Source organism: Lipophrys pholis (genome assembly GCF_963383615.2).
Source record: "Lipophrys pholis genome assembly, chromosome: 16".
NCBI classification, from domain to species: Eukaryota; Metazoa; Chordata; class Actinopteri; order Blenniiformes; family Blenniidae; genus Lipophrys; species Lipophrys pholis.
Window position 1 is genome coordinate 15,888,971 of NC_137634.1, and position 18,751 is coordinate 15,907,721.

General features: G+C 40.0%; 1 protein-coding gene across 1 annotated transcript in view; it reads left to right on the forward strand.

Annotated features, from left to right (window-relative positions):
* The window catches only part of postna (periostin, osteoblast specific factor a), a 17,371-nt gene extending 2,200 nt beyond the window's left edge, over positions 1 to 15,171 (forward strand). The window contains exons 3-22 of the mRNA XM_080483320.1: positions 2,989 to 3,053; positions 3,184 to 3,341; positions 3,416 to 3,580; positions 3,689 to 3,835; positions 3,948 to 4,089; positions 4,886 to 5,098; positions 5,187 to 5,321; positions 5,485 to 5,633; positions 6,115 to 6,251; positions 7,298 to 7,428; positions 7,519 to 7,649; positions 8,956 to 9,058; positions 9,166 to 9,233; positions 9,337 to 9,382; positions 9,463 to 9,495; positions 11,597 to 11,977; positions 12,240 to 12,269; positions 14,129 to 14,215; positions 14,296 to 14,331; positions 14,578 to 15,171. Of these exons, the coding sequence (XP_080339446.1) occupies positions 2,989 to 3,053; positions 3,184 to 3,341; positions 3,416 to 3,580; positions 3,689 to 3,835; positions 3,948 to 4,089; positions 4,886 to 5,098; positions 5,187 to 5,321; positions 5,485 to 5,633; positions 6,115 to 6,251; positions 7,298 to 7,428; positions 7,519 to 7,649; positions 8,956 to 9,058; positions 9,166 to 9,233; positions 9,337 to 9,382; positions 9,463 to 9,495; positions 11,597 to 11,977; positions 12,240 to 12,269; positions 14,129 to 14,215; positions 14,296 to 14,331; positions 14,578 to 14,633 (2,413 nt within the window). The 3' untranslated portion in view covers positions 14,634 to 15,171. The remainder of the gene's footprint in view (positions 1 to 2,988; positions 3,054 to 3,183; positions 3,342 to 3,415; positions 3,581 to 3,688; positions 3,836 to 3,947; positions 4,090 to 4,885; positions 5,099 to 5,186; positions 5,322 to 5,484; positions 5,634 to 6,114; positions 6,252 to 7,297; positions 7,429 to 7,518; positions 7,650 to 8,955; positions 9,059 to 9,165; positions 9,234 to 9,336; positions 9,383 to 9,462; positions 9,496 to 11,596; positions 11,978 to 12,239; positions 12,270 to 14,128; positions 14,216 to 14,295; positions 14,332 to 14,577) is intronic.
* Positions 15,172 to 18,751: the final 3,580 nt, after the last annotated feature.

Sequence of the window (18,751 nt, forward strand, 5' to 3'; positions counted from 1 at the left end):
CACATATGAAGATACAAGAACGCGCATGCTGATGTGTGAACAGCTGGTGCAACTGGAGCACCTCTTTATTTGTGAATGAGCCTGACAAGGACAAGACTTGAAAGAAATAAAACGATGGGAGGAGTGCCGATTTCTATCGACGCAGTACAGTGAGATGCCGTTCTGTGATAACAGTACAAAAACACCCAACAATCCCTAAAAACATTACTATGAGTAATAGCTCAAGTTTTAAGCAGTGAAGTAACCTTAGTGCTCATGAACTCTTTGACTGTGAGAGCTGTTACATGACCAAATATGTCAGGTTTAAGACTTTTTTGCTCAAGACCATCTTTCTGTTCAGACATAAATCAAGAACATGAACCAGACAACAAAAAGTCATCGATTATATACAACTATATACTTTCCCTTCAATCAGAAAGCTGTTGGCTGTGATTTAATATTTGTGTGCTATACAATGAAAGATTCAATTGAAATGTTATGTAGCAAAGTCATGGGAACTGAGCTCTCCCCCTTCTGGTTGTGGTCACACTGAGGACATTGTTCTGCAGCAGTGGAGGAAATCGACACAGCTGTGGTCGTGTCTGCGCTGGATGTGGCGATGATGACAGATTATGAGAAGTTGTTGGAGTGAAGTTGGGCAGCCGCGTGCTGACAGTAGTGTTGATGTACAAACTGGTAGGTGTGAGAGTAATATCTGGAGTTATCATACTGATGTGAATCGAAGCGGCACTGTGTTTTTTTTAAATGATGTGCTATTAATATAATGATACCTTAGGGGATCTTTGTGTGCGTGTGTTTAATTTTCACAGAAATCAAACAGAACCGGGTCCTTAGGGATTCAGGTGGAAGCAATTTTCTCCAAACCGATGTGAGTCGGGCTACAGGCGCACGACATACGGTGAACAGAAGATCAGGGCTTGAAATAAAACAATCCAAAATAAAGTCAGATGAGCAGGAGAGGAATGTAGTCTTAATTGAAAATCTACATCACATGTAGTAACAAAGACACTGGTGCAGTAATCAAGAGTAGGCGCACACAGGGGTGTTGAGTATTGATCACATACGTAAGAGCAAAAAAAAAAAGAAAAAAGAAAAAGCTGTCATGTTTATGTCTGATGCCACACACACCCCATGTAGCGTCTGAGAGTACAGTGTGTGTATATTGTCCCATGTGTCCACATTAACTCATCTGGAAGCCACATTGGGCTCTTTCACTGCCAGGGGCCGAGTTACAGTGCACTGGGTAGTTTCTGTCTCTGGTCTGTACCGCATCTATTATCCTGTCAGAGCGCAGCCAGGGAGCAATGACTTCATAACTTCCTGACAGCCAGTCATGTGTGGATATTAATGTTTTTTACATTGTGAAATTAGTGTCAAAGTAAGGATGGACCGTTCTTTAAGCAGCGCGACTATTTTTGTAAAAGTCACTAATATTTTATATTAAACTACCTCCTTCTATCCAAATAATCTCACATATTCCTATCAAAACACACATGATTGAAGTAAAGTGCCAGACCCTGGTAGTCATTTCAGTAAATGTAGTTTGCATATGTGTCTGTGACTAAGCTGCAAAGTCATTTTCCTTTGCGTATAATATCACTACTATTCATTTCTGAGCAGACGGAGCTGATATTTGTTTTGGATGTAAAGAGAAGAATGTGCATTTAGGAAGCCTTTCATTCTGAGACCAAAAATGCTCCTGGGAAACCTCTGTCAACAAATCTCCTCATATCTGACTGGAACCTGTGTAGTGGTTTAGGTTCAGGCTCAATAAAACTTATTCAACAACTAAATTACTTCTTTTTTTCTAGCTTCCATAGAGGATCCTTGTTGAGCATCCAGTTTTGACTCACTACTTGATGTGTTTGCTTTCTGGAAGGTGTGTGTCAAACCCGGGAGAAGCCCCAAGCAAATGGCCACAATTGATGTTTCACTTTCAGTAAAACTTGAAAAAAAATAAATTATCCTTCCATTAAATCTACATTACTGACTCACAGTATTGGCCCTCTCACCAATCATCCTCTCATTCATAACGTTGCAATAAATTGCAACCTGAGTTCTTGTAAACTGCACAGTTGATTGAGTAGCATGGGTCAACTGCACAACTCACTTGGCGTGCTCGGTGTTAACAGGTCCCCTCTCCTTCCTGACAGGATGTTTCTACTTGTTTGAGCTGTGTTTTCACAGGTTTATATGAGCTGTTCCTTACACACATGCACACACTCTCTCAAACATCTAAATCTGTTCAGTGTGTGTAAATCAAGATTTAGTTTTTTGTTTTTTTTGAAGATTTACAACAGAACAAGTGGGGAGCAGACTCTCCTGTTTGGGGGATTTTGACATACATATTTAACACAGAGCGCAGTGTAAGGTGCAAATTGTTGATTTGGTCAGGGCCGTGGTAACAGTGAGTCTTCTTAAAAGGTTTTATTTAGCGGATGGGACTCACTCACTGTTCTATAAGCCCTCTGTCAGTAGAACTCTGCTTTTCCAACTTGGATTTTATTTCTTAAACTGGGCTCATTTGAAGTCTGAGATCATTACTTTTGAATGGACTATTAGCCATGTTGGCTAAATCTGCAAAGCCAAGTGTCTTGGGCGAGTCTTCACAGTCAGTCCAGCTTTTCTTTTTTTTCTTTGATTGGCTTGCTGGGAACTGTGTGAACTCTTCCAGTTTGTTAATGGAAGAATTTACCAAACCACTCTCATATTAATGGTGTTTTTCTTGTCTTTATTATTCTACCCTCTTATAACACTTCTTCAGTTTATTTTTGTAACTTTGTAATATGCTTTGTTTGCTGCTGAATTGTAATTTCCTCACTAGATTCTCACTTTGCTATTATATTATAACTTCATAAGTAGTTGGCAACTTAATTTACACTATTGCAACTATGATAAAACTGAATTATTCATTTGATATAGTGCATCAGAGTAGAATTTAATTGTGTTTTTCATGATCAAACAAAAAAGCTGTGCTTCTTTTTGCAGCGAGATTCTGTATGAATGTTGCCCGGGGTACATGAACCTGGAAGGCATGAGAGGATGCCCTGCAGGTATGCGCCTAATACCACTGTCTGATCTCATAATGTTATTATCTCCAACAACTACCTCATCAAGAGGGTAATTAAAGGCTTTCAACATGTCACGTTGATGTAATAAAAATGCCTCTGCTCTCTCCCACAGTGGCTCCCATTGACCATGTTTATGGTACACTGGGGCTTGTAAAGGCCACAACCACGGAGCAATACTCCGACATGTCCAAGCTGAGGCCGGAAATAGAGGGAACAGGCTCATTCACCATATTTGCGCCAAGCAATGAAGCCTGGGAACAGCTGAACCCTGTGAGTTTTAAATGTTTTGAGAGGAGCACAATCACAGTCTTACTGCCATTTCGCTAATCTTGTGATTCCCAAAGGAAATGCGGTCTGCGCTGGTGAGCAACGTAAACATTGAGTTGTACAACGCCCTTCACTTCCACATGGTGAACAAGCGTCTTCTGACCAAAGACATGAAGGATGGCATGACTTTCACCTCCATGTACAATGACCTGGGACTTCACATCAACCACTACTCAAATGGGGTCAGTTTACTGTAAAATGTAGAAAAATCAACGTTTGGAGAAAAATATGTCTTGGTGGTTTAAAAAGTCCTGATGACGTTGTTGATGAAACATTTCTTCTCTGCTAAGATTGTGACTGTGAACTGCGCCAGGATCATTCTCGGTAACCAAGTGGCTACAAATGGTGTGGTGCATGTCATCGACCGGGTAATCAGCGCTGTGGGTAACACCATCAAGGATCACCTGGAAGTCAGCGACGAGCTCACCTCTTTCAGCGTACGTGAAATGCACAGTTTAATGCTGATCTTTTTAAAAGCGCAGTGAATTGTATCTAAAAGGGACTACATCATATAGTTTTGCGTATGCTCTGTCCTGTTGTTTTCCACAGACTGCAGCGTTAGCCTCTGGTCTAATGGGGAAGCTGGACCAGCCTGGCCAGTTCACTGTGTTCGCGCCAACTAATGAGGCCTTTGAGAAACTGGGTCCAGGTTACCTGGAACGTATTCTGGAAAACAAAGAAATCATCTCAGGTACGTTGTATTTTCACGTGCACTGATCATGTTATTAATTAGTTGCCTGAGTTCTTGTCTTTAGTGATACCTCTAACTGTTCCGTGAACTCCCGCTGCAGGCCTGACTTCATGTTTCTTAGTGGATGTTTATAATGAGGTGATGAATCACCACTGTGAGTTTAAGATATACTTTTCAGATAAGTTGCCAAGAAACGAGCTCCAGACAAGCATGCCCCCCTTCGAGATTAACATGGTGCTCTCTTAATCTAAAATCAAGCTGACACTTTAATGTCTTTTACATTATTCCTAATGGAATTACGTAAAAAGACTGTTCACCAAACATTAGAAACGCAAGCAACAGCTTATCTCTTTATTTGCGAAATCAGATGAATGGGTGAGCTGTGGGTGAAAGTGGAGTTGCTAAGTAAATCATGCTCAAGCAGCCTCCAGAAAAGCAAGAGGATTTTTTTGTCATATTGGGCCCACGAAGATATTTGGCCTTGCTGCGCAGCACCGATCGCATTTCAGTTTTTGTGCGTTCGTGTTGGCGGCACGTTGCTTTTGTAGGCCTGTTAAACTTGCATATTTTGACAGTTGGACTTGGCCAGAGGTATAATCCCATATCAAAATGTTGATAGAAGTGTCTGAGTGTTTATAAAAGTCCTGGCAGAGTAGTTTCCTATGTTTCTTCTGCATGTGTGTTGAGTAACGATTGAAACGGTAAAACTTTGATAGCCTAAACAGACAGAAAAAAAGAAAAATCTTGACCAATTGGGATGAAGAGCCTTAACGTTTTCATTTCTCCTGTCTCTCAGCCCTGGTAAAGTACCACATGTTGAACAGTGTCCAGTGTGCAGAAGCAATCATGGCGGGATCGGTGTATGAGACCGCAGAGGGCACTACCATTGAGATTGGCTGCGATGGCAACAGCCTGACTGTCAATGGCATCAAAATGGTGCTGAAGAAGGACATTGTGGCCTCCAATGGTGTCATCCACCTCATAGACCAGGTTCTTGTGCCCAACTCAGGTGAGACATACATCAGATTGTCTTCAGTCCTCTGTGTGCGTCGTCTTCTCTGATAACCAGAATCTCATGTTTGTATGATTCGTCTCAGCCAAGGAAGTGATGGAGCTGGTGGGAGAATCACAGAGCACTTTCAGTGACATGATGTCTGAACTGGGCTTAGCCGCAGCCTTGGGTCCAAAGACTGAGTATACACTCCTTGCTCCTGTCAACAACGCCTTCACCAGTAAGTTGAACCTCTAAATGTATTCTTTCACACAACTAATTGGCTCAGCCATTTAGTAAAAAAAGTAATATTTAGTTTTTTTACTTTGGAACAGATATTCAATCTGGACTTGTATCTTATTTCACCCATATGATGTTAAATCTGTTTTTCTTCTTTTTGTCAGATGAGGTGATGTCAACAGACCAGAGCCTGCTGAGATACATTTTGGAAAATCACATCTTGAAGCTGAAAATTTCTTTGAGCGAAATCTACAATGGACAGCTGCTGGAAACACTCGCTGGCAAACTTCTCAGAGTCTTCATTTACCGCACTGTGAGACCTGTTTGTGTGTGTGTGCGTGTGTGTGTGCGTGTGTGCGTGCGTGCGTGCGTGCGTGCGTGCGTGCGTGCGTGCGTGCGTGCGTGCGTGCGTGCGTGCGTGCGTGCGTGCGTGCGTGCGTGCGTGCGTGCGTGGTGTGCATGTGTGCATTTAGTTTTGCAACAGACTCATAGAGTTAGTAAGAAACATGAAGAAAGTACTTTAGAAGTAAGAAACAATTGAGAGCAACAGTTTGGAAAAGCCTAGAAATCTGAAATCCATTGCCCAACCATTACTAATTGTGAACACAACTTTGTTTTTGTTCAGCCGTAAATATTTACAATAAAAGAGTAAATGAATTCAGCTCTTGGCAGATTAAGTTTGTTCATTCATTAGTGGTTCGTGGGTCAGAAATAGTTGCCAGACTTGTGTAGTGGCCTTAATTGTAACTTTTAACTGTATTTCACATAAATGTTGAATGTTCCTCCTCTTACAGGCTGTGTGCATAGAGAATGCATGTATGCTGCGTGGCAGTAAGGAGGGAAGCAACGGGGCCCTTCATGTCATGAACACAGTCATCAAACCTGCCGAGAAAACAACGCATGAGCTCCTGGTCGCTGATGGACGCTTCAAGTAAGAGCTTTTTGCTTACTTTATATATAAAATGTTGATCCATCAATTCTTCCATTGTATATAGCCAAGTTAGAGAAGCTCTTACGAGCATATATTGGGGAAACGACAAGTGTAGTGTATTGTCTGGCTAACACAGACAAATTTACATCTTTAATAATAACCGAGTAATGTTTTGGGGATATTCTTGCTGTGAGGTAAGAGTGCTGACCACCAGATAACAGTGAGTCCCTTTAATTACTTTTTTGACTTTTAATTATCCTTTCAACACAAGTGACGTGAAACATCAAGCATATGTTTAGAAAAATGTGCTTATAAACATCAAAGAACATCATTGCTCCACAGTTAATTTCCTATTGACTGCATGCCTTGGTCTGGAATTATTTGTTGCTCTGCAATTTCTACAACTTTATTGCACATCATCAACAACATGATCATTTGAACCAGTAGACGGGCTTGTTGTGTCTTCTTGTGGTCTACTCACTCACGTCGGGTTGATTTGTGCATTTAAAGTGGGGACATTTTATTGCGCTACGATGATGTGTCGGCACCAGCAGGGGCTGATGATGATGGATAATTGAGGAAACAGATGTGTGACACAGTGGGACCACACAGGCCCAGCGCTCTCACACAAATCCCAGTCTGACCTTCACTGCCAAAGCTAAAATCCCCACTGACAAAAATAACAGGTACCACACAAGTAATTTTCAATCCAAATGTGGTAACAATCTGGTCTACTCAACATACTTCAGCGTGCCATCATAGCTGGAGCCGTGTCCCGAGAGGAAAACGTTTTGACCTAATACATTCTGTGCGGCACTGAAGAACAGATTTGCGGGCTTAATGATAAATTCAAACTGTGCGATATGCTGTGGGGCTCAGTCACTATGTAACCACATTCAAGGGAAGCAGGAGGGTTAAACCGCTTTCCCTCTGTTTTTGTGCATCGTTGGATTATACTACATATTTGTAATTATTTGTAAAATGTCAAATATTTAAAAGAATTGATGTCTTTCTTTTTTCCCCCTAATCTTCTTGATTGAATGTAGGATTTTCTTGTCCCTGATGGAGACAGCAGGCCTAGATGAGCTGCTGAAGCAGGAAGGCTCCTACACCATCTTTGCACCAACCGATGATGCTTTTGATGGGCTCAACAGAGATGACTTTGAGCTGCTCAAAAGTGAGTCTACTGGCACATCGTTTCAAGCACCTCTTTCCCTTTGATGACTTGTTTTGCCCATTATGAGATGACTCATGTTTTCTTTCACAGGCGATATAAATGTACTGAGAACCATCCTCCTGTACCATTTAAGTAATGGTATCTTCATCAATGGAGGATTGCAGGGGGGAGTCACCAATCTGCTGAAAAGTCTTCAAGGCAACAACCTGCAAGTCCTTTCTGTATGTCAGCATTTGTACTTTAACAATTCTTTAAGTTTAATTGAAAGACACTTTGACATTAATCAACAGAAAACAACGTTATATAACAGCCTGAATTAACTAAAACCAGATTGTTTGTATTGGTTTACCCTGGCTAGTCTTTAAATACGACATTTATGGAGTATATCTTCAATCAAACAAATAGGGATAAACTCATACATATCCCTATTTCTTTGTATTTTACAATACAAAGTATTTTACATTAATTATGTAAATAATGTAAACTTTTGAGTAATATATAGAAAACATGTTACAGATTTGCAGACTAGTTATTAACGGTCCCCTTGAAAATGTAAAAATGTGCTGAGATTAAAGATTAAAAAAGTTACAGTAAGTAAAATAAAATACCTTAATAGTACCTTTTTATTATGTTTACATGACCATGCTGACCCTGTATTGAGAGACTTAAACTCAATCCGTCCCCATGTTTTCATTTCAACAATAGCTTCAAAGAGCCTTTGCTTATCTTCTTCAAAGCTGCACAATCAGCCTCAGTCTCTAGGGAAAAGCCAGACGTAATAAAACCTGGCATCCTGTCACTTCCATCAACACCCACTCTCTGCATTCACCCTGAAGTCCCGCTTCCCATTCGGATGCCCTTCACCTGCTTTACTTCTCTTTGGTTTTTTTTGCATACCGACCTCATCATCATTTCACCCATTACTTCAATTTTGGCTTCCTGCATCTCCCATTGTTCTCTCAAGTTATCGGTCAAGATCTCATATCAGGCTTAAAGGAATTTCATAATAAACAGAAGAAAGCTTGTTTGAGGGTTTGTTTTTTTGGGGTTTTGTTCAACAGCAGGGTGGGCGAGTCAAAATGAGACTGAAATGACATGGAGAGAGAAAACAGAAGAGAAAACTATCACTTACATATCCAACGTGTCTCATTTATATTGTTGGAAATGTATTATCTTCAATTTAGTTTATTGTTCTTAAACATATAAGCAAAAGCAACAGTTTTCTGGACACATAAATCTCATCTGCAATTTCCAGCCATTGTTAATGTTTTAGAGTACGGTATTTACATGAAGCCAGTTGTTCTTCCACCTTCTTTATAACATATCTTTTTCAAGATACATAATAAAGATAATTGTAATAATATTGCTTCATGGATTGTCGTTATCCTTGGACAGGTCCAGAAAACATTAAAATGTTAATGCAAATACAGTCACCTATGGAAGTGTAGCTACTGAGAGTGCAGTCTACAGTATCTTTGTATCTGTGACGAGTGCAGAAGTTGTGTACTGACTGTTTTCTGTTTGCAGGTGAACAACTCCATCCATGTCAACTCTGTGGATGTGCCTGACAGTGACTTAATGGCAACAAATGGTGTGATCCATGTGGTGCGGAACATTCTCTATCCTGGGGGTGAGTGCAGCATACAGTATCTTACATTCACGTAACAAGGATGCATTGTGGGTTCAAGTCAGGGGTTAAGCTCGGTTCAATACATATTCATGTGTTATTACTTCCAGACCTGCCCGTGGGCCGTCAGGACCTCCTGGTCCTCTTGAGGAAGCTGATTAGATACATCCAGATAAAGGTAAACAAAAGGAGGGGGAGCAGTACAAAACATATAGATAAGTAAAACATTTTATATTAAGTGTCTTTTTCCTTCTAACTTTTTTTTGTGGGGTTTTTTGTAGTTTATTTCTGGATTTTCTTATACCGAGATCCCACTCACCTTCATCAGTAAGTGCCACTATTTCTCTGTGATGTGTAAATCCTGGTGTATGTACAATATATTAAAATCCAGTGTTATGCTTTCACAGAAAAGACCATCACAACTACTCATTATATTGAAGGTAAGACCAATAATTAACCTTGTTATTGAAAGATCTGAATTGTCTTTGGTCTTTAAATAACTTTACCATGAGTCATGGCAGTAAGTAGCCCGACAGCCTTTGAGACTGGTCGATGAAATCCATCCAGCAAATGCAAACATTTTATATGTGCATCATTATTCCATGGAGACATTTTCCCCAGTCCCATCTCCTTCTGTTTCTCTTCACTCTCCTTACTCCTTAAGTCCACTTTGGACCTCCTGGCTCATTTAATCAGTTCCTGTTGGGATGAGGTAATTACGCTGTCAGAGGATAAGAGGGTTAGCGACCGTAGCGTACTTTTGGACTTTGCTCATTCAGCTGGGCTGACTCCAGCGCACCACCACGCAAAAAATGAGCCTGCACTGAGGTATTAGGTAACATAGGAAAATTAAACCTTCAAAGGTGATTAGATACCTTACATAGACTGTGTAGCAGCAGGTCAAGAACTGCAGAGGTTTTTCATTTTCAAAGATTATAATTATCTGCTATGATTCAACAAGAATGAAAATCTATCTATTTATCCATCTTCTATACTGCTTGATCCAATTGATGGCTGTCGGGGGAAGTGGATCTATTCCCATCTGATTATGGGTGAAGGCAGGGTACACCATGGAAAGGTCGCCAGTCCATAAAACGGCAAACAGATGTGCAGGCAGTCAAAGATAGACAGGCATTCCCCCCTACAGGCAATTTATAGTTGTATAGTCATCACTTAACTTTAAACTAATAGAAAACATTTTCGAAAACATCATCCCAGGGATGTTCTCACTATTGGACGAGAGTGCTAACCAATAAAGCAGTATAACCTTTAATATCTTATGTTCATTCTCTGGACTTTTGTGTCTCTTATAATAGAGCAGTAAGGAAATATTACTATTTGTTTGAACCTGTGTGCTTACATGTAGGCCTCACTTTGTTTTATGAATTCAGGAAACAATGTTTTTACGACATCTTTTTTTTTCCTGGACTTGAGGACAGATCCAGATTTATAATCCACCGCCATTCATTGATGACACTCTTAGATGCTCAAGTGAAAGCTCTAAGATTACAGAATCTCATGAGAACACATCTGAACATCTGATAAACAATAACAAACAGCAGAACGGCATTTGGGATTATGTTGACTTGTGAGTCTTTCTGAATTGGATGAGTGCCTCATAAAACAAGATAACGATCCCACATATTTAGCAAGACACTCCGGGTTTATAAACACATAAATATTAGTGACATAATTTTAGTACCTTCATTATTCAGACATTAGGATAAATTATTTCCCATCCAGATGATGCACACCCTTGCTGTATGTGAGTCAGACTTGAAAGCAACTTCACTTTTGATCATAATAAAAAATAAATAATAAAAAACTTCTAAAGACACTGTTTGAAGCTTGGACATGATTCTGGCTCTGATTACCAGGCTAGGCCACGTATCAAGGGACCCGAGGCCAAAGACTACACACCCTTTGATACAACCACACATCTGTCTGCTTTTATCTCCTATACAGTCAGACGAAATGATCATCACTCAGAAGCAGTAAATATTAAAATAAAAAAAATGGAAGAATGTTCCTGGCAGAAGTTTCTGTTGACACATATTCAAAATGAGATCTGCAACACTTACAGTTATATTCATGCCCCAGGTGAGGGCTTGTTGACCGATGTTCATGTCTTATTTTCCATTACTACTAGTTGAGTTTTTGATTTCTGTTCAACTGTTAAATGGATGTGATCTCTGCGTTACTGAGTATACAAATGGCAGAAAAAAGATTTTAAAAACAATATTCATCCGTCTAGCCACATCATTTTGCTTGCAATGGCAAACATAAACATGGATTTCCATTTGCATTGCTCTGTATAGTGGGCTTCAATGTTATACAAACAAACAAATGTTGCAGTTACTGTCACACGCTCAGTCCTATAAATCGTCAATGTCCTTCAAAAGGGTCGTTATCTACTTCGACTGATCAGCTGGAAACAGTTATTCCATTCTCATCTGACTGTAAACATGAACAAGTGGAAGTATTTTCAAGATCACAATGTCACTTTCAGCAAATTCTCATATTAAGTTTCCGTCTCTGCAGTCCCTCAGTCAGAAAAGGTGATCCGAGTCATTGAAGGCGAGCCATCCATCACCAAGGTTACAAGAGTTATTGACAGCGAGCCAACCATCACCAAGGTAACAAGAGTCATCGAGACGGAGCCCATTGTCACTGAAGTGGTTGTGGAGAGCGAGCCCACGATCACGCAGGTAACGAGGGTCATCGACAGAGAGCCTTCCATCACCAAAGTGACCAGGGTCGTTGAGGCTGACCCTTCAGTCAAGAAAGTGACCAGGGTCGTTGAGGCTGACCCTTCAGTCAAGAAAGTGACCAGGGTCGTTAAGACTGACCCTTCAGTCAAGAAAGTGACCAGGGTCGTTCAAGGACAGCCCACCATGACCAAAGTTACACGGGTTATCGATGGTAAGTTGAAAATAAAAAGAAATCATTCATATTTTTGGTGCGGATAAGTTAAATCAAACATGTGAAACTGGTGAACTGTTTGATAAAGGCAACCCCATTCCCAAGTTACACACATGATGGGAAGAGTGGGAAGTGAATTTCACCATATTTGAACTCGATTTTAAGATTTCAAATTTTGCGATATTCTTGCAGTAATAACAAGGTGGCTCTCTGTTTATGGTGAAAACAAAGTCAAATCATGTGACAATCGCTTTGATTGCAGGTGCAGAGGTTGATGCAGATGGAAAGCAGGGTGAGTTTAAAAAAAAACTCTTAAAATCGAGAGCTACAAACTTTCATGCTTCTTCTAACCACTCTTGACAAAAGTGGTACTGTTGCGCCATCTTCTTTTTTCCTTTGCCGTCATTGTTAATTAATTTATCAGACATTCATGTTTTGCACCAAAATTCCCTTAAGGGAAGATTTATTGTGAGTATTTCAGACTTTATTTCAGTAACTCTACGCAATTCATACACATAATGAATGTCGTCAGGCACGGAGGATGTAGGAGTTTCTGCACAAGCAGTGACCTGATTGTTTTGGCTGGAATTTTCAGCTCCTAGCCATTACTGTATCTTTAAGGCTTCAGAAACATACCAGACACCCATATGGTTTATATCCTGCACTGCTGTGGTTGGATACAGTCCAGGCACAGCTTCTGCTGCTGCAGTCATATGTGTGTGTGCGTGTGCGTGGGAGGCTGTTTTTGTTTTGAGTTTGTCAGCTTGTTGAAATTATCCACAGCATCCTGAACTTCAATCAAACAGCGTACTGAAATTAGCAGCATAATAAAAATGTGCACAGATCTGCTAAAAATCCAAAGCACGATGGCATGCGTAAACCTTATAACTCCTTATAGCTGTATTACACACCCACAGACACACATGCACCCACACCCAGCAGCTAATGAAATAAACGGATTTTCCCAGGCTGAAATTCATCATCTTCTAAATCTGACTTTTTCAGATCTGGGGTGAAAACAGTTCCATAAGATGAGAAAGGAGCTTATTTTCCTCGATTTCTAAAACAGTCTGACAGTTTTGCAGGTCTGATTTATCATTCTACCCCAGGGCCATCCAAGTCCATGACAGTGTCTAAAAATGTCCAATAACGTAGACAGTTATCTCATCTTTATACAATTAAGTTCACAGTTCTGTCCTAAATATTTTCACAAGCCACAATTCCAGTCACTGCAAGCTCATTTTGCTTTATTATGCTCGTATAGGCTCATTAAGGATGTCTCGGAAAGAAAATGGTGAATTCATACAGTCCATGTCATGGTTAGGCATGGTTAGGTATAAACTTCCTCAACTATCTGTGGTGCATCATGGGTTGGATGTCTGAATTCATCTCACCACGTAACCATCTGATTTAATCTCATTATCCATGTTCTTGTCCCTCTGGCAAGAAGGCCATCACTACTCATTTCTAATTAAGAAGCAATGGTCACATGTCAGCAGTGTGCAAATTCGCCATGCGCCATTTTGGGGATGCCAGCTCGGACCACTGGGCCATTGGGTGCAGGGGCAGGCAAGCTTTAATCTGTTTTCAGCTTCTCTGGCGTCTTGCCGCTTCCCTTTTGGTTCTAAGACAAAGAATTTGCTCTGAGCTGACAGCCCCGCTCCAACATCTGTACTTCACACTGCACTTTTCTCTGCAAGTGTGTATGTATGCGAGCGTGCTCATAAACACTACACATTGTGCTTAACTCTGTGTTGGCGGTGGCGGAGGAGGTGTTTTTTTTTAATGGGGTGTATGTACCTGTCAGTATGTTCGACTGTCAGTCGGCACAGTTGCTAAGTCGCTAAGTGACTTTCAACACCGTTCTCCGCTGCCCGTCCGAAGGTGGAGCCAGAAACACCAGGGTTGGCCAGCCTCGTATCATTGAGGGTGGGGTTTCCCTCCGACTCTTATTACCAAACAAGTTTCTTTGAATTTTCTTTGGTTGTGTTTAAAATATTCATGTCTATAACTGATACATAATTGATTCCTTGAAGGCAGGAACTCAATGATGAACTTTCAAAACTTGTATAAATTTGCATCTTGTGTTGGATGTGAGGGGAAAATTGCTCAACACATCAGAGGTGATGGTTTTCTCCTCCGGACCTTCAGGCCCAGACTTCGCTAAGATCACCACCATCCATGGAAACCCAAATCTGCTTGAAGAGGAATCGGACAGGATTAGCAAAATAATTAGAGGTAAATAAACCAGATAAGCGTGGCGTTTGTTTGTCCAAACAGACTGAGTGAATGACTGCCTCTAAATTGCCTTTTCACAGAGGGAGGTAAATTCGCTGCTGCCAGGAAAGCGCCAGGTAAGAACATGATTAGCCGACGATGCATTTATCAATGCAGACTGTTGACTGAGACAAAGAAACTTTTGCCAAACATCCTTATAAATCATGACTGGAAAATATGCATAGCAAAACGTCCACTGTCTTAACACATTTATCACTGTTGGATTTTCCCTTCACTGTTTCACATTGGCAACCACTTTCGACACATTTTGTCTTTGAATCGTCTTGATTAACTTTGTCTTCTCTGCTTCATTTTTTTTATAGCTGGAATGAGAAGGAGGGCAAGGCTGGTCAGGCATCAGCGAAAGCCAAGGGAGTGAATCCAAAGGGGGGAAAAAAAACACCTTCTGGCTCACCGCAGAAACTGAATGCATCCCCATCGCTCCTGGTCGAGTGCTGGAGGAGTGGAAAAGAAAACTGTGGAACAATCGGAAGAGGTTGAATCAGTCTAGCAATTTCTTTGTCTAAATCACCAATATGAAAGATTGTTTCTGGCTCCATCTGGACCAAACTGTATGTGATAGGCATGTTGTGTAATAGCTATACAATGAAACTAGAATACCCTTCATGTAAGTAATGTAAGTAAGCGAGGGAAATGCCAATGGGTAAATAGGGGTGAAAGGTAAGCTATATTCTACCAGTGACAGACTGTTTGCTTTATGTGTGTGTAAACAGACTGCTTGTAAAGACTTTTGTAAGCCTCTATGGCGCAGGCATTCAAGACACTGAATGCATGTCAATGAGCTCGACAAATGGGGGAAGTTTTAAACAGTGTTTTGAATGCTGTATTTTACCTCTGTAAGTGATCATAGGGCAAATAAAGATGACAGTAGTTTTTTTTCCCCAGTTATGATTCTACTCCACAGAACCAAAATATTTTTTGTTTTTGAATGTGAGCTTTACTTTTGTATTTTGACATACAACCAGGATTCACAACCAATATGGCTGTACCCTTAAAATCAAGTGATCAATAAATATGTAAATAAAATGTGCATAATAACCTGTGAATGAGGGCTTTTGTTAATTTCCAAATATTGCAACAGAGTATATTATACTTTATATATTGAATATATTTTTGTCTTATATTACTGTCTGCCTCAATAAGATATTGAAGCGTCCTGTGGGACGTTGTGAAGAACGACGACCTTCTTGACTGTATAGTCGCTTTATTACTGAACAGAACACAGATACTGTAGGCCGTAACCACGCCAACACAACAAAGCAACAGGTATAAACTGATCAGGCTGCTCCCTCATTCATTCACCTCCCATTGTGGCAGCTTATTTTTTGACAACAACTCATTGTGTCATTTTGAATTTAGTTGGTATGCATACTTTTTTTTTTTTTTTTACCCTGAAACATTTGAGTAATATATTCATTTGGAGAAATTGAACGGGTTCAAATGTGCTTAAAATTGCCAATATTAGTATGAATTAAATAATTTGGGGAATTGGTTTACTGGCCACAAAGCATCAGCAGAGGAGCTGCATGTGTGCAGTCGATACTATCAACACAATGTAACAACACTTTTTATGAATCATTCCTGATGAAATCACACAAAGTCGTAGTTGCAGATAGAGTGAGAGGGAAGTTTATTGTGCTTGCATTCAACTTATCGACTGAGGGCAGCAGGCAGGTACACACAGGAGATATTTCCAATCCAACAGAGGGTAAACTGTCACTGACAGTCACAGACAATCTACATGATTGACCAAAGTGTGAACGTAAATAAATAAGCAATTCATGTTTGTCACACAGTTTAATTCACAAATTAGAATATTCAAGACAAAGGTCATGCAGTTGTTTAATCAGCTGTTTTCTCTCACTTCAGTCAGATAAATTATGACCAAATGATACAAAATTCAGCATTTTTTTCCCCCCTGTTTGCCTGGCTGCCAATTCTTTACTATGTACAGCTCAGCTGGTGTCTGAATGTTGTTAACGTCATGCGCCGTATGTGTTGCAGCTGCTTGGCCCCAGCATTGCCTTACCACAGGGATTTGGGTATCTCCAGAGATGATCTAAAGTTTTGGAATACTAAACAGAAATACATGTCTGATTTGAAGGATTATGCAATAATTATCCTGCTGCAGCACATGTACATGCACGTTTAACATTGTGTGCGTGTATTGGACCCTTCTTTTCTTGCATTATTGTCTTTTTATAAGACATAAACATGGGACAGTGAGCTGATCATTGTTCCGAATGTTTATTTATTGCATTGCTCATTGAAATGATAAACTTCAGCATTTATCAAAACAAGTTAATGATTGTGCAAAGACTGCGTGCTTAAAAACCCAACAGTCTGATAAGGTGATGAAAAGGAGTTGTAACGTTATAGTATATGGGTTGTAAAATCGTAACATTCCAGGCGTGTACATATAAGGACTCAGCTTTTTTCAGTTGCACAAGAGAAATACCAACAAGATAGATTGGGAAACCTCCGTGAACTTATCTCAACCCACACCAATTTGTGCCATACAGAAAATCAAGGACATGCAAGTAAAAGTATTTGAAGATATTGGTATTTCCTAATTTCCTGCATTAACTTCAAATCAAGTAATTCAAGACTTAAATAAGTCCACTGTTTCCTATGGGCATGTTCAATAAAGACACCAAAATAATGTCTGTTGAACATAAAATTATGTACAATAACAATGTGGTATTGGGTAAGTACTATACGTTTGTCTATACTCAACTGACATGGAAATTAGGCCACATTATGTGGTCAATAGGGCAAAAAACAAGTAAATTCTAAGTTTTAATCACCTTTTCTTGACACTGTATGTGTATGAGTGTGTATAGGTAAGTCTGTGTGTAAATTGATGTGTTTATTAATGTATGTGCATGTATGGATATATCAAATTCACAAACAGGCCTTTGTAACACTTTTTAATTGCCAGAAATGGATTTAAGAATATTAATAACTTGCACAGGGGGTTGGGCTTTTCCACACATGTACCTGCCCTGAGGAACATTGTTGTATAGAGTCTATCAGTAGTCTGTTTACAATGAATAGGTTTGACATTCCTCTCTGTCAATTTTCCATGTCAGCAGGGTCTTACACAGTTAAAGGTGTTTGTTAGCACAAGCTGAGGTGGTAACGATCATGCCTGTGGACAGTTATCACCAATGACCTGTGTTATAGCGATATAATGCTGAAATGAATGACTATAAAAAAACAAATGGTGGTGATATGTAGCTGTGTTACACGGAGGTGAGTGTATTTGATCCAGACATCACTGATCAATGATTTTATATATTCGTATTGATAACTGTAGATGAGTGTCCAATGGCTGTTTTCCAGAAAACACACCTGGTCGGTCGACCCCTTGAGGCCTTGACCAGGTGCCAGACTTGGCGAGCTTCAGCGTCTCAGCTGCAGCTGTTGTGACGGATAGGAAGTGACATATTTAGAGTGGAATGGACTTTTACTCCCCATTTCTTCATGTCTGACCTATGTATAAATAGTGCACGTTATGTGGAGTATAATCTTAGGATCAGCATAAGGATGTTTAATGTATGTAGAGATGCTGGTCACATAAACTCTCTTTTGCTTATATTGTTATCCAGAAACTGCACTGTTGGAAAAAAAAAACAACAGCAAATAAACAAAAGCAAATAACTAAATAAACCTGTTGGCTACATAAAGAATCAGTCTGTCCAGGACCATGACTATCATTTTGATCAAGTCAAAACGATTATTGTCATTTTGCACAGTGCAACAAAGAAATATAAAATGGTAGTCAAACTTTGAAGGGAATATACTAGAGAGAAGTGTGACCACACTGAATAATTCTTGTAAATCCCACTGATATTAAAAATGAGTCACTACTCAATGCCTGATAAATGTACATATCATTTATTTATAACTTGTAATCCCATGACATATAAAGACAAGCAGTACTGGTAATCCCACCACTTCCCGCAGGAACACATATTTTCGGCATTTTTCTTGCTCTGTCATCTGCTCTTTATTCTCCATCCTGGGTTTGCCCCACAGTCTTTGTAGACTCCTTCCTGGTGCAGCTCAGTGCCAGACAGCTCGGTTGTAGGTCTTCCAGCTCAAAATAAGAACCAGCTGCCTGCAGCTATGGATCAGAAATTTATGGAGGCTGAGGGTAGTCTGCGGAGACATGAGTGAATTGCCATCCAGGATTCACCTCATGATGGATGCACTGTGACAGAAACACATTCAAAAACCTCTCCCAATCTGCCACTTGTGCTAATTTCACACTGTGTATTCGGATGTAGTGCTTTGTGATGTATATGGTAACAATGACATGCCCAAAATGTCAGACATGGAAAAGAATCAGGCCTGATTCATTTTGATATGATTTCCTGATCCATCTTCTTTTTTCACTGACACTTACAATGAGTTTTCCAGAAAATATATATTAGTTCAACCGGGCTGCCAAAACAAAAAAATCATAATTGT